Source organism: Heterodontus francisci, chromosome 22 (assembly GCF_036365525.1).
Source record: "Heterodontus francisci isolate sHetFra1 chromosome 22, sHetFra1.hap1, whole genome shotgun sequence".
Taxonomy (NCBI): Eukaryota; Metazoa; Chordata; class Chondrichthyes; order Heterodontiformes; family Heterodontidae; genus Heterodontus; species Heterodontus francisci.
Window position 1 is genome coordinate 61,506,909 of NC_090392.1, and position 27,812 is coordinate 61,534,720.

Below are 27,812 nucleotides of genomic sequence, written 5' to 3' on the forward strand. Positions count from 1 at the left end.
CCATTTTGAGTGTGTTACCACCCAGTTAGCGACAGAAACTCGACCCCGGCATGAATGTCAGCCATCACTTCACCATCAGAGAGGATGAATCACTAACCCAGGCTGCTCTCAAGTACTTCCTAATGATTGGCCTCAGACCAGTGCTGGTAGAGTTAAGAAAGCAGATTACTCAGCTATTTCCTTGGTGAAGGATGGTGTGTGGTATAACCAGACCCAATAAAGTGGCTATGGGAAACATCTTAAAAGGTGTGAAACTTACTCTCAAAAAATGGCAAATAGTCCAAAATAGTAACATGTTCAGCCTTTTTATGTATTTATGTATTGAACATTTTATTTAAAGTTGCAACATGTAATGTCTTGTGTTGGATGTAGAATTGAAGTCAATGGTGAGTAATATTGGCCTGGATGTATCTGACGTGGGGGGGTGGGGGGGGGGGGATTAGTTTAAAAGTTTCCCCATGTCTCCACAATAATCCCCACACTGTTGGCACTGACTTCAGATAATAAAAGTGATGATTATTGAAAATAAATCTTGGGGTGGAATTTTATGCTGGCGGGGGGAATCTTGACGTCGGGGGAAATCGGTGCCGAGATCCCCGCGTTGCCTCTTGTTTGGAGGCCTGTGAATTTAGTGCCAATCAGACACTTAACTTGACAGCGGCGGGTCTTCCATAGGATGTAGGACCCTGTCGCCAGAAGTCCCAGCCTTGCAAAGCTGCTGGCCAATCGGAAGCTGGCAGCTGCAGTGCCACCGCAGAGCAGTGGTGCTGGAAGCAGGCTTAAGGTAGGTCAGGGCGGGAGGGGTTTCATGGGGTGGAGATCGTGGGATGGGGGGGGAGCATGGTTGGCAGCAAGGACAGGGGAATGGCCCTCAGCGGGCCCATCCACCTTCCCGATGCTGGGTCCCTCGAAGTACCTTTGAATGAGAGACCCCCACCCCCACTGCCGCAGATGGGAAGCAGACTGCACATGTGGCAACAGAGCTGCCTGCTGCACGACTAATTGCAACTGCGGCAGGAAGAGGCTCTTATTTCGGGATTAATTACCCAGTTAAGGACCTCAATTGGCGGCGGGGCGGGAAGGCCGTCAACAGGGATAGCGGTCCTGGACTAAATTTCGGCAGAGGCGGGATGGTGGCATGGTCCCCACCAGCCACAATCCCACCCATTTTATGCTCTCCCTGCCTCCAAACCTGCCCTGGGGGGACAGCATAAAATTCCACCCTTGTCCCCTTTCTTAGTCAGACAGTTGGATTGAATTTAAATAGATTGCATCAGAAAATGTGTTTCTTTGCAAGGGTATACTTGCGTCAAATGCATTCCTTAGCAAATACTTCCAGGAATCTTCAGATGGAAATGCCAAAAGAAATGTGAGTGGGCCTCAATGGAAGCATTGGGGATTCAATAGGAAGAACTAATAGCTTTTTCACAGTTTACATTCTTTTTTCATTCATTCGGGGGATGTGGGCATCGCTGACTGGACCAGCATTTATTGCCCATCCCGAATTGTTGACCATTTTATTAAGTTCTCATTTTATTCCAACGTGCATTTTGGTAGATTTTGAGAAAATGAGAACTGGGAATTGATCTTTTAATTTTATTTTTTACAATCTTCTGACATCTTTATTGGAACACCATATACACTCCAAGATGAGTTTGAAATTTATGATACATTTTGCCAAGATTCCCCAGATATCTTGTTGCCTTCATGGTACTGATATGGCATTTGGACAGCTTATTAGGAAACATCTTTTAGCTTGTAGACATCCATATCAAGGCTGAATGATTAAGGCCTCTCAGGCTAGGAGATGTTTCCCCTTGTGGGAGAATCTAGAACTAGGGGTCACTGTTTAAAAATAAGGGGTTGCCCACTTAAGACAGATGAGGAGAATTCTTTTCTCTCAGAGGGTTCTGAGTCTTTGCAACTCTATTCCTCAAAAGGTAGTGGAGCAGAGTCTTTAAATAAGTTTAAGGCAGAGGTATATAGATTCTTGATAAGAAAGGCGGTGAAAGCTTTTCGGGGGTAGGCGGGAATGTGGAGTCAGGGTTGCAATCAGATCAGCCATGATCTTATTGGATGGTGGAGCAGGCTCGAGGGGCCTACTCCTGCACCTAATTCGTATGTATGTATGTAGATTGATGCACCAACAAACAGTGCCACTGCGTGGTTGGATGTGGGTTTGCTATCTCAATTTTTTATACAAGCTCACATACTTATTTGAGTTGTTTTGACAGGGTTGTGGGGGGCGGGGGGGGGGGGGAGCTAGGAGTGCAGGGGATTTGGGTGGGCAACACTGAAGTTCTTCTTTACAGGTAGGGTGTCACCACTAGCCGATCGTGACCACCTCACCTAGTGGATAGTTACAGAGCGACATGGGAAGATACCTGGATGTAGTTTGCCAGCTCTGCCTCTCAGCAGGGAATGCTGAGTGCTGTGGAAGAACCTAAAGAGGAGGAAAGAAATTTTGTAAAGCAATAAATGGTAAGTGAACGGAGATCATTTACAATACACAATTTGTGGAATATTTCCTTCACAGCCTGTGAGGTAAGTGGCCCAATATTAATTTCTCCAAATGGGCAAGCTGCCAGTGGAGGCGCGACAGGTGCTGGCAATTGGTTTAAATTATTAAAATGAGGCCCGAGGCCCTATTTCGGGATGGTCTCAAGCCTCCAGGTTGGAGCAAATGCTGCTTACACAGCTTCAATTCTGGGCTCAGATGAGGGCTGGATAAATTTCTACCCCATGTTCTCACCAGTTGCTCTTGATGGGATTTTTGTCCTAAAGTTGACAGATAAATGGGGACAGTTTTATTGTAGGACTCATGAGACCATTTGCTGACTTTGCTCCAACTTTTACAATGAAAATGAACTTCTTGTGAACAGTTTAAAATAGAATAGGTTATAAATCCTAGATAAATATCTCCAATCCCCTGCTTAGTGGACTTTTCCACTGGTGATGTCATGACAATCAATGGTATTTATGGCATTCTTCTTTTAAATTAAATAGGAAGAAAACAAATTTGACAATTAAAAATGTTTCAACACATTGTTTTAGCATGAGAAACTTCAGCTTTCAAAATACTGTTTTTTTAGGGGCTTCTTTATGAATACATCATTTTCTACTCCTCCCTCATTATAGTTCTACTCGAGCAGCAGAAACTGAGTAAATTATTGCAGCATGTTTATAATATATTCTGAAATCAAATTGTTTGGGATGTCAATGTCAATGTATGGTGACATACAGACCAGAAAGATCCCGGGTTGGTTTCTGGTTTGCACTGAGTTAGCATCTCATTTGCATTGGTAGTAGGGATGCTACAATTAGGCTCAGCATCCCTGGGTCAAGGAGAAAAAACAATCAATGCCCGATTGTTACAAAGTAATAACTTTTGGAAAGTATGGATGTGTAGACGACAGATGAGAATGAGATCAGGCATAGCTATGATTCTACAGCCAGGTTACCAGGTAGTAAGTGTGGAAGCCAACTCCATTGGGGGTCATCAATTCAGGAAATGGAGGGAGTAAGGGGAAAATGAGGGGGAAGTGAAAGAAAATTTAAAACAAATTGCTCTAATTGCCTTTAGTTTAGACTTTTGGGAGTAATTTTAATCCAACTGGGCAGGAAAACTGTTGGATTGAATAGAGTGTCCATTTTGAATCCCGCCCAATATTGCACTCCATTTTTCAATACAGAGTAAAATAAGACGGGGTGTAAAACTAGCATTGCACCAGATCCCATCAGTTTTCTGACAGGCGGGTTAGGTCAGAATTGCCCTGATATTGCTCAGTCCCAGAAGTGCTTCATCACGGACACTAATATCGCCTTCTTTATAAGCCTGATAAGCCAAGGCAAAGTTGGTAACTTCAGCAACTAGAGTTAAGCAATTTGATGCAGTCTGATAGGAGTTAAATTACTATATCATCAGCCTCCAGTGGCAATTCCCCACTGCTGTACACATTAGTTCAGGAAGGAACATGAAGCACAACACCCTTAGGCAACACTTATCATGGATGCCAATTTGCAAATTGAACTTTATTGATTGCATACAACTTAATATTGGTCAGTAATCTAGTTGTATCTATTTTATCAAGGTTGAGTGAACCTCCCTCTAACTAGTAAGCAAAAATACTTAATTTCTAAATATATCAAAATAGATATCTTGAAATATAGATCTAATACCAACAAACAAAATAATTAAGGGGTAAAAAGTCCAACTACATTGTAAAGTATCAGAGATGTAACATGTGTATTCAAAATATTTATAAACTATATATTCAGGCTACAGAGCACTTATACAACACAGAAGTAAAATACATCTATGTTACATTTTTTCTGTCCAGCACACTGAATAAAATGTATATTTTGCATAGAAAATACTTACAGGAAGTTTTCTTTGTTTGCAATTTATAGCACAACTGTTAAAAGAAGCATTAAAGCTCTCACTAAACATTAGCAAATGAAGAATGTCCTCATTGGGGACTATTATTTTAACTTGTACATTTCAAATGCCTGTTGCAAGTAGGCCAGTTGCGATGTTACTGAAACCTTCAGCGATCAGAACTATTTTTGGTCACCAGAGTGAGGGCAATGAAAAAGAAGCCATGTCTACAACTACTTCACACTCTGAGAAAATCATGTCCAGTAAAACATATGTGATTTATTATTTAAAGAAAGCATTTAAGGGGATTTATCAGGTGGTGTAGGTAGTTAGCACATTGCCTTTTCACGTACGGGACCTAGGTTTGAATCTGATCAAGGCAAATGAGGTGAACAGCTCCTCCCTATAACTAATGTGTAAAGTATGAATATGCAAGGACAAAAGTGTGTTTATAATCCCATTGCATAGTGGAAATCTCCTTTAGTGACGACTACATTGTGTTGTTGTGTAATTATGGCTGGAAGGGTCTTAAGAAGGGCACTTCAGCTGTTTCAAACAAGTTCTTGGCGTAATATAACCCAACAGCATCAAACTGCCCATAATTTAGGATTAAACTAGTAATCTCCCAGATGAGGATGTAACAAGCAGAGTTGATAAAGGGGAATCAGTAGATGCAGTGTATTTGGATTTCCAAAAGGCATTCAATAAGATCCCACATAAAAGGTTACGACATAAGATAAGAACTCATGGTGTTGGGGGTAATAATATATTAGCGTGATGCAGGATTGGCAAACTTAAAGGAAACAGAGTTGGGATAAATGAGGCATTTTCAGTTTGCCAACTGTAACTAGCAGAGTGCACAGGGATCAGTGCTGGGACCTCAACTATTTATGATTATATTGATAACTTGGATGAAGGGACCAAGTGTATTGTAGCGAAATTTGCAGATGATACAAAGATAGGTAGGAAAGCAAATTGCAAGGAGGGCACAGAGTCTGCAACGGGATAGAAGATGTTGGTATGGTTCTTAATGAATACTTTGCATCTGTCTTCACAAAAGAGGGGGTCGATGCAGATATTGTCGTTGAGGAGGAGGTGTGAAGCATTGGCTGTGATAAACATAGGGAGAGAGGAAGTATTAATGGGATTAGCATCCTTGAAAGTTGATAGATCACCAGGCCTGGATGAAATGTATCCCAGGCTGTTAAAAGAAGCAAGAGAGGAAATAGCAGAAGGTTTGACCATCATTTTCCAGTCCTTACAGGTGTGGTGCTGGAGGATTGGAGAACTGTTAACGTGGTACCTCTGTTAAAAAAGGGAACAAAGGATAGACCGAATAATTACAGGTCAGTCAGTCTAACCTCCGTAGTGGGCAAATTATTGGAATCTATTCTGAGAGACAGGATAAATTGTCACTTAGAAATGCACAGGTTAATCAAAGATAGCAGCAGGGATTTGTTAAGGGAAGATCTTGTTTGACCAACTTGATCGAATTTTTTGAAGAAGTAACAAGGAAGATAGATGAGGGTAGTGTAGTTGATGTGGTCTACATAAATTTTAGCAAGGCTTTTGACAAGGTCCCACATGGCAGACTGGTAAAAAAATAAAATCCCATGGGATCCAGAGAAATGCAGCAAGGTGGATACAAGATTGGCTCAGTGGCAGGAAACAAAGGGTAATTGTTGACGGGTGTTTTAACGACTGGAGGGCTGATTCCAGTGGCGTTCCGCAGAGCTCAGTACTGGGTCCCTTGCTTTTTGAGGTATATATTAACGACTTGGACGTAATTGTAGAGAGCATGATCAAGATGTTTGCAGACGAAAGAAAGATTGGCCGTCTGGTGGATAGCAAGGAGGATAGCTGTAGGCTGCAGGAAGATATTGATGGTCTGGTCAGATAGGCAGAAAAGTGGCAAATGGAATTCAACCTGAGAAGTGTGAGGTGATGCATTTGGGGAGGTCAAACAAGGTAAAGGAATACACAATTAATGGGAAAATACTGAGAAGTGTAGAGGAAATGAGGGACCTTGGAGTGAATGTCCACAGATCCCTGAAGGTAGCAGGATAGGTTGATAAGGTGGTTAAGAAGGCATATGGAATCCTTTCCTTTACTAGCCGAGATATAGAATATTAGAGCAGGGAGGTTATGCTGGAACTGTATAACTCATTGGTCAGGCCACATTTTGAGTACTGTATGCAGTTCTGGTCACCTCATTACAGAAAGCATGTAATTGCACTAGAGAGGGTACAGAGGAGATTTACAAGGATGTTGCCAGGACTGGAAAAATGCAGCTATGAGGAAAGGTGGATAGGCTGGGGTTGTTCCCCTTAGAACAGGGAAGGCTGAGGGGAGATCTGATTGAAATGTACAAAATTTTGAGGGGCTGGATAAAGTGGAGGTGAAGGGCCTATTCACCTTAGCAGAGAGGTCAGTGACGAGGAGGCATAGATTTAAAGTGATTGGTAGAACAATTAGAGGGGAGAACAGGAAAAACATTTTCACCCAGAGGGTGGTGGGGGTCTGGAACTCACTGCCTGAAGCTCAGTTGAAGCAGAAACCCTCAACTCATTCAAAAGGAGTCTGGATATGCACCACAAGTGCCGTAATCTGCAGGGCTACGGACCAAATACTGGAAGGTGGGATTAGGATAGGTGGATCGTTTTTCGGTTGGCAGACATGATGGGCCAAGTGGCCTCTTTCTGTACCTTAAACTTTCTATGATTCTAAGTGAGTGGGCAAAAATTTGGCAGATGGAGTATAATGTGGGAAAATGTGAGGTTGTCCACTTTAGCGGGAAGAATAGAAAAGCAGAATATTATTTAAATGGTGAATGACAGTGGAATGCTTTGGTACTGAGGGATCTGGGCGTCCTCATGCATGAATCACAAAAACTAAGCGTGCAGGTACAGCCAATAATTATGAAGGTAAATGGAATCTTGGCATTTATTGCAAAGGGGATGAAGTGTAAATGTAGGGAAGTTTTGCTAGAACCATATAGGGCACTGGTGAGATTGCACCTAGAGCATTGCATACAGTTTTGGTCTCCTTACTTCAGGAGAGATATACTTGTCTTGGAGTTCAGAGAAGGTTCGTGAGCTGATTCCCAGAATGAAGGGGTTGTCTTATGAGGAAAGGTTGAGCACTTTGGGCCTACACTCATTGGAGTTTAGAAGAATGAGAGGTTGTCTTATTGAAACATGTAAGACTCTGAGGGGGTTTGACAGGGTAAATGCTGAGAGGATGCTTCCCCTCGTGGGGGAATTTCAAACTGGGGGCACAATTTCAAAATAAGGGACCTCCCATTTAAGTCGGAGATGAGGAGGAATTTCCTCTCTCAGAGGGTCGTTACTGTTTGGAATTCTCTACTCCAGACAGCAGAGGAGGCTGGGTCATTGAATATATTCAAGGTTGAGTTAGACAGATTTTTGATCTACAAGGGAGTCAAGGGTTATGAGGGACGGGCAGGAAAGTGGAGTTAAAGCCACAATCAGACCAACCATGATCTTATTAAATGGCGGAGCAGGCTCAAGGGACCAAACGGCTGATTCCTGCTCCCATTTCTTAAGATCCTATGATATTTCTTATGATCTTATGGTAAAGGAATGGAAAGATTTGCTCTGCGGTAGTAGCTGCTCTTTTGAATTGAGGTTAAGGTAGAGATGAGATAGTTCTGCTCAGTACCTTGACTGTGCATATCCTAGTTTGGGTTGTTTGATGCTTACATTGGCTGCAAGAATTGAAAATGAGTTCTATTTCCTGGAACCAACAACCTTCACCTTGCTAAGCAGATAAAGCAACCAAATATACTAAGAAGGGTTATTTAATATATTTTTCCCATTCCTCTCATTCTTCTTGCCTCTATACAAAAAATGGTATTCATCTTGGTTCTTTTTAGATGATGTATTTGTTTATCCAAGTAAAATGTCATAGAATCACAACTACTTTAAGACTCCAGGCCTGCTAACTGGCTAAATATTGTATCAAACAGAATGTTTGTTTGATGTATGTCACCTTTTAAAGGTAAGTTTGCTATTTTCATGTCACCAAACCTGGTATCCAAAGAGGGTCACCAAATGGGTGAAATGACCCAAACTGTACTATCAATGGCTCTCATTGTTTATCTCACACTCTTAACCAAATGTTGTCCTGAGATGCTGTGTCAGTGAAAAAAACATGGCCAGTATGTCTATTTCTGGACCCCTGCTTTGGGCCACTTTGCTGCCACAAAGAGATGACAGATATCATGGCTTTAAGTATTATCCATCAAATAACTCCATAAACCTGCAAACAGAGGTTTAAAAAGTGAGATGCTTCATCAAGGTTGCCACATCATTATTTGTCCGAACCTCCAAAAGTTATTAATGTTACAACACTGTAAATTAAAAGACATCTGTTAAGTGCTGTAGGATTACCAAAAGTAAGGAATTAACACCCTTTCCACCTACTTATATGTGCTCATCAAAGTGAGGGGTATCAGTTCTGGGGGAAAGAAATCATCTTCCACATTACCAGTGATGGAATTATGAGGTAATGCAAGGATCCTCCTACACTGATTTGTTATGCGAGTTAAATCTCAGGATTACACTTGCAATTTCAGATATATGATATTTCCACTTCCTGCTCTTTCAATTCTCCAGCACAACCCTGAAAAGGCAAATTTTAAACTTTCATGCCAACTCCGTGACTTCTCTATTGAGCCGTTTACCACAGCCTGCACATGCAATTTAAGCCAGCCCTTACTGGTCCATTTCTTAACCTGGTCAGCGGAGAACGACTTTATTGTGGACTTGTTTATATACACTAACAAACACATCAAAATTGCAAATAACTATATTGCTCACAAAATTGAAATCACTCCACTTTATCATTCCTAGTGACTCATTCTAGAGCAGCATTGTCAGGGTCTAGGAACTGGTCCCCCACCCACCCTTTCAATCGGGGAATGATAAAGGGGAGAAAATAACTTCAAAATGAGGATGAGGAATCAAAATAAAATGAAGAAATAAATTAAGACTTACAGGGAAAGTGATCTTAACTACTCCAAATCTCATGATGACTTTAAATTCCTTATGATTTTTTCATACAGACTAAAAGATTTCCTGTGATTTGAATTTTGTGCAGATGGTTGGATTTCCTGTGGTGCCATGGTAGGTTGGGGAATGTGCTGTTTTAGAAGAACAGAAACCATGTAACATGGGTTTTAATGTATGGTTGCTGAAGTATAGCTATGTGCAATTGGTGGCCATTCAAGGGCGCAAGGCCTTACAAACAGAGGTTGAATGGACGGAGCAGATACTCAGCTCAATTAGAGCTGACTTTTTTATACTTTCCTTTGCTTGACACAGGAATTTGCACATATGACAGTGACATCTGAAGTCTGATGGACAAAATGATCCCCAGATGCAGCATTTAAGGCATTGTTCATGGTAAGTCAGAGAATATGTTGTTTTATACTATGTCATGTGTTATTTATAATCAGGGCACTGATTTATGGCAATTGAATAAATAACACTGCAGTAGGAATTCATCTCGGCCTTATTTTCTAACCCAGAATTGCCACTGCGCAGATTGCGTGCACCCAATTACATGGGCACAACTAAGAAGTAAAATTGGTGGTGGCTCCTCAGTATCATAAAAAAAAGGTGAGTTACCAGCATGACTAAGGCTATTGATTGGTAGCTCACCTAATGAGCAGCAGGAAAGTCACATCTCTGACACCATTTAAAGGCAACCTGCAGCTCTTAAAGGGGAGGTGTACCACAGGCACAGGTAACTTGCATTTAATTCAACTTGGTGAAATGGCAGGCAGAGGAGAGGGTGGAAGACTCCACAGTTTTCGGATGCTGCAATGGAAATGTTGATGGAAGTGTTGGCAGAGGAGGTGGGTAGGAGGAGGGATGTCTTCTTCTCAACGGGCAGCAGTAAAGCCTAGGGGACAAGATGTTCAGCAGCAGTGGGCAGAGGTGGCAGAATGTGCCAATACCAGGAGCATACACCAGTAGCCCTGGCTGCAAAGTAGGAAGAAGTTTAATGACATGAAAAGGGCTGCTAAGGTAAGGTTCCTAACTCATATCAATCATTACTTTCTGAATAACCTTGCAGCAGCTGATCTCCAGGACGCACAATCCTTTCCTCCCCAATTACCAGCACTCTCCTCCAATTGCTGTAGCAGACATCACTCTTTCTGATCTGAATGCCACATACTACATCTTCTACTCTCCTCACTATTACTGCCTTCACCTCCTCACTTCTCTGACACCCTTCACATACTGACATCACTATTTTACCTTGATACGCATATCCTCAAAGCATCTCACTAGCCTATATAAAACATTCTTCTTTCTTTCTTGCAGTAGAAGCTAGCAAGTACTAATAGGGAGCAAGCAGGAACATGACAGCCTCCATTTACACCTTCTGTTTAGTCGAGTAACAGGTCATAGAGATTGAGAGGATGGGTCCTGCCAGGGTTGCCTGCAGGGTTCTTGGCCATTTGTCCTCTTTCCCTTCTCATTGAAACATCCACTCTACCACACAAAATGCAGCAGTTTTCAACAACCACTCATCTGTTTCTGCTTATGCTCGACACTAAATGTTAACCTTTGTTCCTCACTTCCAGGTGCAGCATCATTGGTTAACGAGCTGGAGGAGAGCAGTACCCATGAACACACACTGCCAGTCGACCTTACAGTAGCAAGTGTCAGCTCAGAGACTGGCACCCTGTGTGGTTTAGAGGATAGGCTAGATAGGTCTGCACATGGAGACGTACCCAGCACTAGTGCTTCAGAGTATGGGCAGGGAGATAAGATGGCTCAGAAGGCAGCTTGTCGGAGGGACAGCTTGCATCCTAGCCCTGCAGCAGGGGACAGAGATGAAGATCTTGAGGGTACAGCCGACAGAGGATGGCTATACATCAAGGGCTACTGAGTGGCATCGGCTGCATGGACCTCGATTTCCATATTGAAAGGGGTCTATCGCCTGAAACAGTTGGACACTCAGCAGTGAACTTCTTCCAAAACTGAGCCAGCCACATCGGCAGAGTTAATGGGATGGTAAGTCTACCAGCTCCATTTTGAGGCTCTTACTGCCCATTAATGCATGACAAAGGTGGCCAAAATCCACCCCCATGTGTGGATATTGGAAACAACAGATTTGTTTGTGATGCCTCATAATCAAGAATCAGTTTATATGAAGAAAGGCCACATTGTCAATACACTGGATAGTGACTGGCGCCTGTGGAAGTGTACCCCACCAAGAGGTAAATTCTTCCAGAAGAGAGGAGAAAAGCATGGTTATAAAAGGAGGGAGTGGAAAAATGATCTGTTTGAGAAAGGCATGTTAACCATATAGCATCAGATTTACTGACAATATGATCTGTAGTATCAATCACATTTTATAGTATTTTAAAACTATCAATTTATAAAAGTCAATAGAATTTAGACTATTTCTCTATCATTTACTTTATAGTACAGCTTGTGATCAAACATACTGTATTCACAGTTTTCTCACTAATTTTTGTCAGTGGATCTTGACTACAAAAGGAAGTCAAATCTGGAGAAAGATGTGTAATGAGTCTAGGGGGTTAGAGGTAACAGGGTATTGACATTCCAACCAATCAGCACTCGCTGTTCTTGTGATATCATTGAAAAAGAGAATGGCAAGTGTAAACTTATTTTCATAGTTAACCCTTTCTTTTTAGATAATATTCAGACACAATTACCACCCTGTACAGAGCTCCTGTAATAAGGATGTAAATTGAGCAGATAAAATTTACTGAACGCAAAGCATGCAGCTATCAATCGTTTCACAAGTACAGTTTAAAATATTCTTGTGCTATGAACAAGCCACTTTCACTGGAGGAGGCAAATTTACACAGCCGCTTTCGAACACATTTATAAATGGCATATATCGCATTATTTTGACTCCTGTCACAGCTACCGGAGAGGAGAGCATCCATTTGTTTGGCCTTGATTCAAAACCTATTCCAGAGGTGAAAAAAGTGTTCCAGGAGTTGATGCTGTCCAGTCCCCTTAATATTTATTGCATTACTTAATGTGGATGATTTGTTAGTTAATCTGAAGGATGGATTGATCATGTTTTCACAGGAGTGTACCGTGTTTAGGCAGGATTGAAAAATGGCTCTGGTATAACATGGAATAGAAAAATAACGTCATATATGGCGATGTGGGCTGTATTACCAATTGAGTTTGAATAATGCTTTCAGCTGCTTTTCTTTGCTTATTTGAAATCTATGCCACTTCCATAAGGCAGATTACATGTTTTCATGACTCAAAGACAAAACCTTTTTACTTTCAGCAGACCCATCAATCACAGACAGCTTATGATGCTTTTATTCAGTTTATGCAATATCACCTCATCAGTTCAAAATAATTCCACTGCATTTCTTTGACAGTTCCTAACAATTTGCTGCAATGTGAAATTAATGACAGTTAGTAAATGATTACACTGCATCTAACAACATAAATATTTATCTACAATGGGCTTCACCATGCTGACAGAGGGGGGAGGAATGGCAGGATTAGGGAAAATGCTTAGGAACAATCACATTGAGCGACTCAGAAGACAGATGCAACAATGTTTAACTAGCGGAAACATGCATTGCTTTAGCAGATGATACTTTAAAGGGGAATACTTGTAATTTCAAAAACGCAAGAGTTTTCTTTCTTAAGTGAATTTTTTTCCAGTTTAGCAGTGACAGTAAAGACGATAGTCCAAGTGGATCAAAAGTGAGTTATGCCATGAAGAACGGAGGCACTTCGAAGTAGCAACTTAAATAGAGGAAAGCATATCATTATCATCTGAAATATTTCAAATCAGAATGAAAAACACAGCAAGGAGTTTTTTTTTTGCAACATTTGCTTGGTACTTAATTGAGTTCGATAGCGGCAGTACGTAACAGTCTTGAGGAATTACTGCCATTCCTCTATGCCATCAGGAATTGAGACTGAATTGTGCAAATATCACATCAAAAATGCAGCATTGTTTATAATGTAATTTACACTTGTAGGTAGATCCCGTTTTAAAATTATTTGCATTTTCATTATGACATACTCACTAATAATCTATCATTTTGAACCCCAGAATAAAGAACTGTCTTATTTTGACACATTTATGTTGTAGACCACATAGTATAATGTTAAATGGCAGGATGATTTTTTAAAAAAGGATGTCAGTGATTGGTGAAATATTTCAATTTTTATTGGTAGTATTTTCACTGTGGTTTAATGAAAATAATACTATTTTTCCAAATGTTGTTCATAGTTAAATTTAGCTTCCAGCATTGGCACACAATTTTATTAAACGTCCATTGAACACCATAGCACAGAAAAGGCTAATCGGTCCATTGTGGCTGTGAAAGAGCTCTCCAATTAGTCGCACATCACTGTCACAAAATTAGATTTAAACCAAATGAAAATGTAGTACAGACAACGGGACAATGATTCTAGGCATTTATTTCTTGTGTGGTTGTCTCTGACATTCCAATCTGCCAACTACACCTATGGTGGTTTTTCTTTGTTCTTGATGTTCCCCAGGATCTAGGAGGTATGCTTCCTCCAGTTAATGAAATGCCTGACCACAAGTACAGGTGAAATGGCTAAACCGGACAGGGGAAAAACAAGTGAAAAAGAACACTGACCAATTTGAGGCCCACCTTGAGCAGGGGGAGCCTGTAGCTACACTTGGTGTTGAGAAGAAACTTGTCACACACATTTCCTGTCCATCCAACTGGAAGCTGACTAGGACAGAGAGTTCATCAATTGGAAATTAAGGAGAAATCACATAGGAAACAAAGAAAAAAAAATGAACACAAAAATGGAAAATGGCAGGTAAAGAACAATCCAAGTATTGTATTCCCCTTTAAAGGAAAAATGAGTTTAAAAGCCCCACCTGCTGTCCCCCCCACCTTTCAGACATGGATTCAACCCTTACCTATTGAGGTGTTGAGGACCTGGTCACAACAACACTGCCGTGATAGCTGAGATTAATCAAAAACAAAGCAGTTAAGACTCTGAATGATCCATTTAATTTGAAGAATATTCATTAAACGAATGAAGACATTCAGATACAATGCCAGTGGGTTCTGTGTACACTGCACCTGACATCAATGGAAATGGAACAGGATCTTGAACAAAATGAAAAGACAATTTCACATCATTTTTAGGGAAAACAATACGGAGTTTTCAAGCACAATGACAAGACATGATAATTTTACCTGCAACTCACTTGAAAAAGAGTTCACAGAGAAAAGAGAAAAATGGAACACTTAAGCAGTGATTGCGGACTTCAGGCAGCCTTGGGTTATAATGTTTCAAGATTGATTAATGTCAACCTTCAAACTCATATTATCACAGCCTGATCGATTGTCTCCGGTTGAGTGGCGATCTGAGCTATGAGGCCTGGAGCTCATATTGTGGCAAAGGACTAATTCAACTCAGTAATAATAAAGCAAAGAATTTTGGCTGACATTTCCTTCTTATCTAAAGGAGAGAAGATATATCAACAATCTCTGTGTGTAATCACAAACCTAAAGGCACAGACAGTGTCCTTCTGTAGTCCCTCCAGAATTATATGCTTGTTTACTTTTCAAAGGTCCCTGATAAAGTTCTAAGAGTACTTTTTACATTTATTTTTAATTTGCATGCTTTCCTTCTTCATCTAGGCTTCCTAATGATTTCATACTTGCAAAATTGTTCATAACAGATATCTGCTCATCAATGCAACTGAATTCTCTTTGTACTTTTTAGGAGTTAAAACAAAATCCTAGGTCACTGTTTCCTGCATTGGTCTGAAATTGCTGTTAGTTCAAAGTAGAAAGATCTCATTCTGCCACCCTTTCTACTGCAACTAGTGTGAGGTTTTTATGCTTTACTTTGTCTATGCTTGTGCATCACCTAAGTAAGGAGATCAGTGTCAATAAGAAAATGTTAAGGGGTGATTTTTCCTTTCGCTTCGAGTTCACTAAGAAATGAACGAGATATTACCAAAATCTGCTTCACTTACAGCTTTTAATAAGACATTGCTCTTGGCCTTGCGTTTGAATGCAACCCATGACTGAATTGAGATTATTTCAGACATTTCTGAATAACATGCCACATTGAGCAAAAGTATTATTAATATGGACTTATGAGAATATGTTTTATAATTGGTGGGCATAACTCAGGACTTCTATCCCACACATTTTTCTTTCTTGATGCTAAGATTTGGATTTCCATATTTAAGTTCATCCTCCAAGTGTTTTAACATCTAAAATAATGCATACACTTAATAGTAAGTGCTGGTGCAGACATGCAGTAACCATATATGTAGCAAATGGGAACAAATCTAAATATCATCCCCAAATTTAAAGAACCAGAACAACTGGCATAACATCCTCCTTACTGAGAACAAGCAATAGCAGCTTATGGGACATTTCTCTAAAGACGACTACTTAGTGGGTTTAACAGTGTTCAGGGCAAGTTAAATTGACATTACTAGTACTCCAATATTTACACCAGCAAATTGAAAGTGTAAGGCAACTACCAAAACCTGTCTATTTAAGATTAAATGCCCATAAGTCTCATAAGCAATTACTGTTTCTGTAGTTTATCTGCGTACATGGTAGACTGGGCCTCAGAGGCTTGGTATTACCATCAGAAAGTCAGCTACCAGCCCCCAAGTTCCCGACTGGCCTTCTATAAAATATAAATCTCCCAAACTATATGTGGGCAACTCTGATGACCTGTACTGAATATTCTGGCTCCCGATGTTCCAGGTAATCTTTCTGACTGTACTGCTGGTATACCCTATCTGGATTGGTATTGATGATTAAGTATAAGTGATTTAGTCTCCTGTCAGATGCCTTGTCAACCACAGAAATCACTGATTAAAATAGTGTCTGTAGTTTCTTTGCCAGTAAGGAAGTTTATTTATTTATTTCAGCTATGTCTTAAAATTAAAGAGAAATGTTTGATTGTCTCAGTATACCATTGTACATTTCTTGCTTACTAATTCATGGAAAAGCAGGTTATCATAATGCAGGAGGTGTGCACACAGCAAATAGTCACAGAAAGCAGCAACACAATAATTGTTCATAGCACTGCAGCAGGCCTCAGGCCAGCCAGCCACACCATACTGACAGTTCAACAATAGCAGGCTTCACACTTGACATCAAGCAGCTATTCTGGGAACAACGACAAGTGCATTCTCTTTATGGCTACAGTTCAATGCATTAAGGGGGCAGCTTTCCACTCAGTTCTTCATGAAGGTGATTGAAAATCTAGTTTCTTTTACTATGGCAGTGAACAAAGGAGGCAAATCAGTTGCATCCAAAATAATGACTACGTTGGTATGTCTGATCTACCACTGTTAAAGGTCAAGGTAAACATTTTGTGGGTAAGAAATGTAAAAGTAATATACACGTAGGACAACAAATTGTTCTAGATGATAGTGTTTGATCTGTGAGATCATTGTCAGTTTCTTATCTAACATCTAGAATAGCAAGTCTTATTGCACACCATTCATCAGAACCATTCTATGGTAAGGAAACAGAATGTGGGCTCTTGTAGGGGAAGGCTTGTCCTGCTAATGTCAGGCAATTCTCACTGAGCATATCAGTGGCTCTCTCTCTTCAAGTGGGAGGTGGACCAGGTTCTGGCTGGGATAGACATCAACTCCTAAAAGAGGTAGGTCCTGCAGGGAATTCAGGGCCAGAGTAACCTCCTGGACTAGTTCCAATTGCCTAAATGGGTGCAGAAGAATTTCCCAGATCTACTCCCCCCACCCCACCCAAAATTAGCCTGGGTTTTTATCTGGTTTCTTGCCTCTCCTAGGAGATCACATGGTTTTAGGTGAGTTGTAGAGTGTATATATTATGATACACAAGGTATCACAATTGTGTGGGATGGGCTGAATGGACCAGAGTGTGTTCATATGTTCGTAGAACCCGGTATATCTGGCAGCTAGAGAAATATATCTATTGCTGATTAGCAAGTACCTACTTTCCCTGGATACTGATACTTCCAAAATACCCACCATCAATTAAAAATATTGCCTTTTCAGATAACAAATTAGGGGGAGGGGAGGGAGAACCTCAGTATTGAAAACACAGAGATTGATCAGCTATATACCAACTAAAGGCTAAATGATAATGCATGAACAAACTAAATTTGATTATGAAACATTCTTTGAGGGGGAGGTAAGCAGGGTGTCTTTATGGTGGGGTTGCCTTCAAAATTACACACCAGTAATGGGACACTGGAACAGAGTCGATCCCTTAACCTGATGCCTGAAGCAGGAAGGTCAGCAGTATTCCAGAGAGCTGCTGATTCACCAGGCACCTTGGCTTAGTGCTGGAATAGGGAACTATAATTCTGCCACAAGCTGCCAATATAACCTCCCAAAACAAAATTATGAAAAACCCAAACTGTATTTACTCCTTCTACTTCTCTAGAATCTCAATTTTCTTTTCAAAGCTGGCCTGTGGATTACATTACAAACAAGCATTGCCACTTACTTGCAGCCTGGTCCTATTATTTGAAGCAGCACCTTAACATTGACAGATAAAATAGGCTATCATTCTGTCATCGTACTTGAACCCAGAGTATGTCAGAAGCCCTTAGAACAGACTGAATTAATGGTGCATAACCATAATTACGTAATATGAAAACATATCCAGTGATATTAGGGTAGGCATACTTCTTACAACACTGAACAAAAATGAATGAGTTTTGCCCCTTTAAATCTTGGCTTCATAAATGAAAGACAATGCCTCTCAGCTACCGAGCAGTCGGCAAAGACAGAAATCCACCAGGTTAAAAAAAAGGATAAGTTCGTCATTTTAACATAAATATTACATTTTTCAAATTACTTTCTGTCTCACACCTCCAACTGGTTCTTTAGTTATACCAATTGTTACCCAATATAGAAATTTCTTTTTAAAGAAACACTTAAGGTGAACACTGCAGTTTTAAAAATGGATTATATGAAAATATATATGCATGTACAATGGTGAATGGGTGATACTTTAGAAGATGCAAATACATTAGAGATAAATAAACTTTTCTGGGATGAGGAAAAAACTAGGCTGGAAATTGGAGATAGCGCAAATTTGTCAGGGTATCAAAGGTCGGATTCACACTTCTTGTTACATGGTGTAAAATTCTAGGACAAAAGTTTGAATATACTATAGGTGCTGCAGTGATGTTGGCAGTTTGGATCTATTTTGTGTTCTATGGCAGGGATTAGCCTGAGTGGAACATGAATACATTATTTGAACCCTGGGTAGTTTGCTCATCCCTAAAATGTCATTATGCATCGTTAAAAATTTTAGCAGCAATAATTAATAGACACAAAGAGCTGATAATCTTCCAAAATTACTTTCAAGGCCATTTCATAGATTATAATACAATATATAAAGGACTCTTAGGGATAGAATTAATCCATTGACTCATCCCGAGAAACACTGAAGATATAAATTTAAGAATTAAAAAAAAAATTGTTTTGGGATAAATGAATTCTAATTTTTCCTACTTAGCAGGGTGGAAGGTATGGATTGACTACAATTAGTTCTGATTAGATAACAGAATCTGAGCCTACTGGGATAATGCAAAACTTGATTAGGAAAGAAATCTTGGCACAAAAACTATATACTGAAAGTATTTAACTAGAATATTTACTCTGTCCATTGAGACCATGTCACTTTTTTTCTTCTCATGCAGGTGAGGTGCATGGCTGTAATCAATGGGGCAGATAAGCTTGAATGACTGGAAGCCTAATGAAATATCGGACCATCTGGTTGTAGGTTAGCACTTCACTTGGTACCAAAGTCACTAACAGCATTTTTAGAAGTTCAATAACTTAAAAAGCTCCAAAGTTGGTATTCAGAGGGGCTTGGGGTCCTTGTATATGAATCAGAGAAAGTTAACATGTGGGTACAGCAAGCAATTAGGAAAGAAAATGGCATGTTAGCCTTTATTACAAAGGGATTGGAATATAACAGTGAAGAAATCTTGCTGCAATTGTATAAGGCCTTGCTGAGACCACATCTGGAGTACTATGTATAGTTTTTGTCTCTTTAGCTGAAGAAGGATATACTAGCCTTGGTGGGAGTACAACGAAGGTACACTAGACTGAATCCTGGGATGAGGGAATTGTCCAATGAGGAGAGATTGAGTAGATTGGGCCTTTGTTCCTTGGAATTTAGAAGAATGAGAGGTGATCAAATTGAAACTAAAATTCTTAAGGGGCTTGATAGCGTAGATACTGGGAAGATGTTTCCCCTGACTAAGAAGTCTAGAACTAGGGGTCACAGACTCAGAATAAGGAGTTGGCCATTTAGGACTAAGATGAGGAAAAATTTCTTCACTCAAAATCTTTGGATCTTTGGAACTCACTACCCCAGAGGACTGTGGATGCTCAGTCGTTGAATATATTCAAGACAACAAGATTAATGGATACTCAGGGAATTATGAGATGTGGGATTGTGTGAAAAGATGGAATTAAACTAGGAGATCAAACATGATTGTATTTAAGGACAGAGCAGACTCGAAGGGCCGAATGATCTGCTCTTATTTCTTACTTTCTTATCTGAATGTTCTGAAATCTTCTGAATTACAATATTGGAATTGGGGACAGAATTCATGTGGAAACATGTATTTAAAATTTCAGGTAAACATCAGATTTGTCATAGTTCTAAAAGGAAAGTCACAGTATTTGTCACTGTGGTGGAGTGGAGTGATATTTTTGTTCACCTCCAATTATTCTGTGAAAAGGTATTAATGTATTGGGTTGGCTCTTGAATACAATTTTGTGATTGATTATCCTTGTAAATATACTTTGATTTATAAAAATAAATCCATAAAGCAGAATAGTTTAGACTCCTGCAAGCACTCATACCATATTTTATATTGATTTGACTTGGTTTGGTTCAGGTATGATCATAGATTAGAAATGACTATTTACAGTAATATTGCAAGAATGCATAACACATTTGCATGAGACTTCTATGTTCACTGTTATAATAGATGAGCCATTTCACTTAAACAAATGAATTAATGCCTTTATTAAAATAGCAGATAGAGGAATGCCATAGGAGTGTATATGGTGTTCTTAGGCTAATGTGGCAGACAGTAATTTCTAGGATCATTAGCATTTGTGAATAGACTATAATGTAGACTATAATCTAAATAATGACAGTAACCCACCACTTGTGATAACATGGGGAAAATACAACTTCATGGGAGCCACGTGCGATTGCTGCTGCAATATCAGGGTAATGTTATTGTCCATAATAAAGACTCGACATTGTTCCAAATTGGCACGGTTATGGTCTGTACAACCAATTAAGTGCCATTTCTTCCATTAAACAAAATTCAGCAAATCCTGATATATATTGTGTACGTGGCTTTTGAGTAAGGGTTTAACAACAAATAATCTTCTGATGATTTACAATTGTATTGCATTCTTATCCAAATTTAGAAGGTTATGTAGTCATAACATTATTCAAAAGTCTATTTTGGAAGCCCCTCCCCTTCCCAGCTAGACATTAAGGTCCAACTTAATGAATGTGCACTATTAGCAAGGAGCCTAACTTGCTAACTGCCCATGCTATTCTGCACATTAAAATGAAGGGACAGAGAATTGTGGGCAGTGTGCAACTGGGACTGCCACCAATAGCTTGCCTTGGTTGTTACTTATCCTCTATACAATAATCCAACATATTTAACAGGATCCTGCATCAAACAGCAACCATAAGCCTCCTGTGGAAACTGCAGCGGGTAAGTTCCAAACATCTGAACTTCAAGGGTACTTGCACCCTAATTAAAAGCAGGCAAGGTTAAAAGTTTAGTCTCAAAAACTACATGGCGTTAAACTGTGCTCTGGGAGACCAGGGTTGGACCATTGAATCCTTTTTTGCAGAGCTGTGCTTTAGAACATCTTTTATATCATCTGAGGAATGAACAATTGTACAATATTTTGAATGCTTGAACTGATGTTTTTATGTCTAGTTTCTAAGTGTTGTACATGTAATGCGAGAATCATTCACTTCAGTGGAATGAAAGATTTGTATTTATATAGCACCTTATCACATTCATATACAATTCATTCCTTTCAACTGCAGTGGCTGTTATTTTATAGACAAGCACTGCAGCCATGTTTTTTTTTTACAGAGATGAGGCAAATGACTAATTAATCCTTTTTGGGTGAACAAAATTTTGAGGGATGAATGTTGGCCAAGATACTGTACGGACATTCAGCGCTTCTTCAGACAGTGCCACTGGATCTTTAACATCCACTGAAACCAAAATGAATAAATGGAGGCCCTAAGTTTAATGTTTCATCCTAACTTTGACAGCTCTGACAAATTCCCTCAGTTCTGCAGTCGAGCAACACCCTAGTGTATGTGCTGAAGTCCTGGAGTGGGGTTTGAACCCACAAGGTGCTGACTCAGAAGTGAAAATGGCATCAATAGATCTAAGCTGACCTTTTCATAAAGATGTGCAAAGTTCAGCTCTCATATTTCATAGCTGACACAATGAAGACTCTACCTGTGAGTTTATATGCATGTAATTAATCAGAAATGGAAGTAAATGTTGCACTGGAACTTCCTGTCTGCTGAACAATATAATAATACAAATTAAAGTTTTGGGCACAATTGTGAAAAAGCAAAGCAGAATGGTATCAATCCACCATTTGAAAACTGGATGAGCTAGATGCAGTTTCTAACACCAGCAGCTTTGCTCAACTGAATGCAAACAAATACTGACTTAATGATAAATAACTTCTGAAAAACGCTTATGTACACTTAATAGGATGTAGGTGTCTATCTTGGAACACAGGAATTCCACAGTAACTCAACAATACTTAGTCATATGGAAGAAATCAAATTGGCTTTCCAACTGATCTGGTTCAACATTCTTTTTCAAATACCTACCCTGAAGTAGATAAGTGTGAAGGTGGGTGTTCAAAAGGAGGAATGTCTTCACCTCTCCTCCTTTGGCTAGGGATCTGACTATAAAACTCGCTGCGATCTGCTGCAGGAGAGAGGGATCCTGTGTAGCTGCCTGTAGAAGGTGTCAGTGCCATGTGAGGTCTATAACTGGGGCTTCCTCGTCTGCTGCCCTGGCCAGCAGTGCTGCTTTGTGCTGGTGAGGAGGACGGAGAGGACCTTCTGGATAAGCTAACAACAGCAGGAGGCTGAAGGGCAATTTCAGACATCTCCACAGAGATACCTGCAGGAAAAATGCCACGGGAGAGCTGCATACTAGGCCGAGGCCGTGGACGGGATGAAATCTCTGGGGAGGCATGACGGGAACTCATAGGACTCTGAGTCAAAGGGGAGAGCCGGGAAGGCTGTAGAACCACCTGGTGTAAACTGGCCTCAGTCCTTCTGCCTTGCCTAGGGCTGGGTCTGGGCCTGGGTCTAGGTTCGTACCACCTGGTGTCCAGGCTGAATGTGCTTGTGCCACTAGGACCAGCCTGTTTGGCTGATTCAGTGTAAGGCAATGTGGGTGCACTTATACCATGGCTGGTATGCTTTAGCTGCCCATGACTCTGTTGCATAGGTTGATGTGGATGTTTTTGAGAGAGAGAGACCGATCCGCTTGTTTTGCTGGGAGCTTTGCCAGTCCGACTCTTTGGTGCCTCCAGTTGCAGCACGCTATGGTAGGGTGCTGGGACCTGGAGTGAGGAAGGGGGGCCACCCCTTGGAAGACCAGCCTTTGGCAGTGTACTCTCAGGTGTATCTTGAAGGTGTGAAAAGATAACTGGAGAGCTTTCAATGCTGCTGATAGACAATTCCTTCCTTCTCCACAGTTCAGGAGACCGCATAGTGGTTGGCGTGTGAGTCAAAGGCAGAGTGCTACTGGAAGTGACCAAGTGTTGTATTTCAGTATCTCCTTGATCCGCAGGGAGAGTGGGATGACCATAAGGTCCTTCAGCAAGTAATAGAGGTGAAGACATCACTGAACTGAGGGGACTGATATCTGGCATGTAAAATGGCTGACCATCTTGGTCTGCAGAACTACTGCTGAGATAACCATAAAACTGGCTCTGAGGGTAACCTTTAGCAAGTCGCCTGGTCTGACCGGTGGCCTGTAGCCCGGTATCTAAGCCTCCCATGCTTTCATCTGTTTTCTGGAATGACGGGCTGTATGCTGGTGGCTGTAAGTATGACTCTTGACTAGATGACAGAGGTGAGAGCTGAGACTTCAAGCCTATAATGGCAGTTGGAGTTAGGGTCTCATTGTTTTCCTCATCTGATTGCCGGAACTCGGGATACGTGTCTGTCTCTTCTGCGAAAGGAAAGCCTTCAATCCTCCTCGTCTTCAATGATGTCTCCATCTCTGTGGGATCCATGATGAAGCGACCATCAGGGCCTCTGCTGATAAGTTCGATGGGGGTAGTGACATCAGCCTCAGCCTCATGCTTGGAGACGCTGTACTTCCTGCTGGTTATTGCTCGCTTTGTCTTTTTGTACAGGGACATTTCCCTTTCTCTGCCAGGACTCATCATCTTGGCATGTATGGCTTGGGCATCTTCAGAGGAGTCTGATGGAGCTCGCAGTGTTCTGACGCTTTCAGGACTCACCTTTCCTGAGGAAGATCTGAGAGACCAAAATCAGAGGCAACAGTAACCCTGTATACTTGCACGTTTACAAATTTGTTATTGTCCAGTGAAGTAACCCTTTAAGTTATTGCTGCCGTCACTAATGTTATTCATTAATAAAAGTGATCTTTTCTATCAATTTAATGAGTCATCACTTATGAAGTTGTGGTAGTTAGAATAAATTTCAATATGCTCTTAGCCCTCATTTGAGAAACATTTTAGCATCAGTTAAACAACAATTTTATGAAAATAATAGTTTAAAATAATAGGGAATCTATAATTTGATTAATACTGCTAACTAATGTGTGTTATTACAGCAATAAGATAGCAGAGCCATTCAGTGGTAAATTAATGACGTGTGCCGCATATCGATTCATACCAAACTACCCAACATGGCATCTGTTTATGAAAACATAACTAAGCTACTGTATGATTTTTAAAGGTATTAAGATCAAAACCTCCAGTATCCTGTAGGAAATCTGTAAATTATACAGGGATTTATTCCCTGCTCGATAAAATTTAATAGGATCTAAGGATTTATGTAACTGAGGCTGCCAGACTTCAGTTCACTTGCAACCGGCACAATCAGAGGCATCATTATGGAATGACCATTTTATTACTCCCTTTTATCAGTTGTAAAATGAAGGCTAGTGTTAGTTTGACATGGGTCTAATGCCACAGTCTGGCTACCATCTCTCAGAAAATGAATCAAATCAACCACTTCAATTTATCACACATGAACAAACATGGACAGAACTATAAAAGGGGCTGGTTACTTACGGGGATTCCACACTCTTTCGGCAGTGTGTTATTGACAGAGGTGGATCTAGAGGAGAACAAGCATGCACATTAAACAGCTAGAAGGGAATCAAACCATTTATTACAAATACTTTTTGTACAACAGTTGTGACCATAGTTTAGATACATCAATGTTATCACATTGCAGTGAAATACAAAAGAAAAATCACATGGTACGATATAATGGATAGGTCTTAACTTTATGTGATAGTGTAAAATGGGGGATAATGAGTTGTCAGCCCATTTTACATCTATCAATATTTTTACTTCCATTGGAGAGTTTACAGCGATCTACCACAGTCACTCCTTTTATTCAATTGCATAAAGTCCAGATCTACCTCACTGAGTAGATAAACATGTGACAACACTCTACTTTAATGGGTCTTATAAGAATGAGCTAGTTGAGTTATGCCTCGTTCTGCTGGCAGAGATTTTTTAAAATTTCTAATACTCGAGGCAGCTAGGTCAATGCTGTGTTTGTTGCAGCACTTCACTTTGCTGGCCATTTCCAACAATAGGTTTGGAAGCTTGATTATGTGGGAGACAGTGCTGGTGGCACAATGAGTTGCACAGTCATCATTCATCTCTGGTGCTTGCATTTAAATATAGCTCAGGCTGATGGATACATCTGCTGGCTGCAAGACTTCTATGTGAAATAAATTTGGGCAATCACCTTCCTAGTGGGAGCAGGCCTATAGCACAAAATGGCACTAATTTGGCATTAAATGGGCATTCTCATTTAGATAGACTGCAAGGATTTCTGGAGTCAGAAATGGAAAATACCACATGGCGTTTCAAGGTGCTGTTTTGTGGTTGGGGTTAAGGCACACTGCATAGAGTTGAGTTTTTTTTTGCATCTAACCTCTCTGGAAGTTACTGATGTCAACACTTTCCAAGTGGCATTAGCCTCTTTAAAATAAATGGGTTAATGTCAACATTAAAAGAACAATGATTGGAAAAGCTGGCTTGGGAGGCTGAACCAGGAATGTTCTCTTTCTCAGAGCAAACATCTCTCAACTTGATGAGCACAAATCGCCACCAAACAGAAAAAAAAGTATAACATTATAAAAAATAAATAAAATGGATTTCATCTTGAAGTTTAATTGCTGCCTCCTGTACTTTCCAGTTATTATCATATTGACATGCAACTGCAGAATAACTAGCTCCGAAACACTCAGGTACTCCATTTGGTAATGGCAGGTCAACCATATTAGCTGGCAAGCAGCAGGAAATAAACAGAAATCAAACATGTTTTAATAGAACTTGCAAACTGTCTATCTAACCTGCTCAAAATATGTTACTGTAATGAGCGGGAATGCATCAGCTATAATATTACTTAATTCTGATTTCATCATTCATGAGTTATGAAACCAGCCTCACTGAAACAGACACATCATCCACATTAAATAAATATATATATTGTGAAGGAATCTAACCTGAGGACTCAAAGGGTTAAAAACCTCATCTTCCTAAGTAAAGAGGGCCTATGGCTTACCCTAACTTTCTAAGTAAAGGGGGCCGACCGCTTGCCTCATTTTTCTAAGGGTATAAACTACATGATAACCACACCTTCTAAGCAAAGGGTGCTCACTATATGATAACTACTTGATGAGATGGGTTTTTGCTGAAGCCCAAAAATATCCAATCTATTCTAGACACACAATGAAGAATACCAACCGAAAAATAACCATACCTCCTAAACAAAGGGGACCCACCACATGCTAACTGATTGATAAGATGTTTTTTTTTGCTGAAAGCCCAACAATATCTGAATACAAACAAGAAATGCTGGAAATATTCAGCAGGTGTGGCAGCATCTGTGGAGAGAGAAGCAGAGTTAACGTTTCAGGTCAGTGACTCTTCATCAGGATGAAATGAAACTGCGGAGTAGAACAGATTTGAGGTATGGTGGGGCAGGGCTTCTGGAGAGAGAGGTCCAGTGCGTACATGCGGTGGTGCATAGCACTGAGTTTGGATCTCAGGATGCGGCAAGAACAGCAGTTCGAGGAACGTTGTATTTCTCGGAGATAATCCTGGGTGGACTCTGCTTCTCTCTCCACAAATGCTGCCAGACCTGCTGAGTATTTCCAGCATCTGCAGTATTTTGCTTTTAATATCTGAATACATGTTGAAACCACAGTTAGCTAAACAATTGATCAACAGGAGTGCTCACAGCTAATCAAGGTAGAGCACCCGGTACAGCAACCGGGAAAGAATGGTATAAATACTGAAAACTCCCTTGCTCACTGAACATGACAGAGTTGGAGGATGAGCATACTTTTCATTCTGTACCCAGGTTTTGCAATGAAAGTTGAACACAGGAACTGTTCGATGCAATGCAGAATTTGCCTGCATAACCATAACCAAGTGTCTTAATTACCAATTCAGCACACCACCCCATGAAGCTCTAGTGTGCCCTACACTCTCTTATGGTGCCTTTGAACGAGATTGGGGATAGGGGGATTTTAATCCTCAAGGATGGGTGGGCTGAGGGCAGGTGGGAGGTAAACATTTTTAAAATCTCAAACACGAGCCCAACCCACCTCCAACCCACCCACTTATAGTTTTAACGCGGGAAGATCAGGAGGCAGGCAACCAATCTGCTCTCAGGAGGTGGGTCGCCCAGTACAATTCTCTAAGGAGACTGCCTGCCTCCATTTTTACAGGATTTTTATGTTTAAACCGTGCAGGGTGAGTTTCCTGAGACTTGGGGAATGTGGCAGATAAAAGGAGGAAAGAAGGGCTGGGTCTATATGATAAGTATTTACAGCACTGCTTGTGGGTCAGGAGGAGTAGGAGTGTTTCCTCCGAGCTCAAAAAACTAATCTCTTCACAGACTCCACGATTGGCTGACACCACCCTCCACCCAATCCCATAAACTTTGATACTTCCTACCCTATGCCCTGATCTCCAACTCCCCAGAACAGAACCATATGTAGCTTGCAATGAAGCCTATAAATATTTTGTTTCAATTTTCTCTTTAATTCTCAAGAAAAGGCTGTTGCTAGGATATGGTTCTGCTTACGTGACTATT

General features: G+C 40.5%; 1 protein-coding gene across 6 annotated transcripts in view; it reads right to left on the minus strand.

The window, feature by feature from the left end:
- The window catches only part of igsf9bb (immunoglobulin superfamily, member 9Bb), a 665,840-nt gene that overhangs the window by 12,249 nt on the left and 625,779 nt on the right, over window positions 1-27,812 (minus strand). For 5 of the 6 annotated variants that reach the window (XR_010977166.1, XM_068053913.1, XM_068053912.1 and 2 more), the window contains 2 exons: window positions 24,761-24,806; window positions 22,308-23,978 (listed from right to left, as the gene is read on the minus strand). Coding sequence is in view for 5 of the 6 variants with exons in the window: in XM_068053913.1 (XP_067910014.1) it covers window positions 22,308-23,978; window positions 24,761-24,806 (1,717 nt within the window). In the remaining variant the exon portion in view is untranslated. Of the gene's footprint in view, window positions 1-13,479; window positions 14,134-22,307; window positions 23,979-24,760; window positions 24,807-27,812 lie in introns of those variants that run through there. The other variant, XM_068053915.1, reaches the window with a different exon arrangement.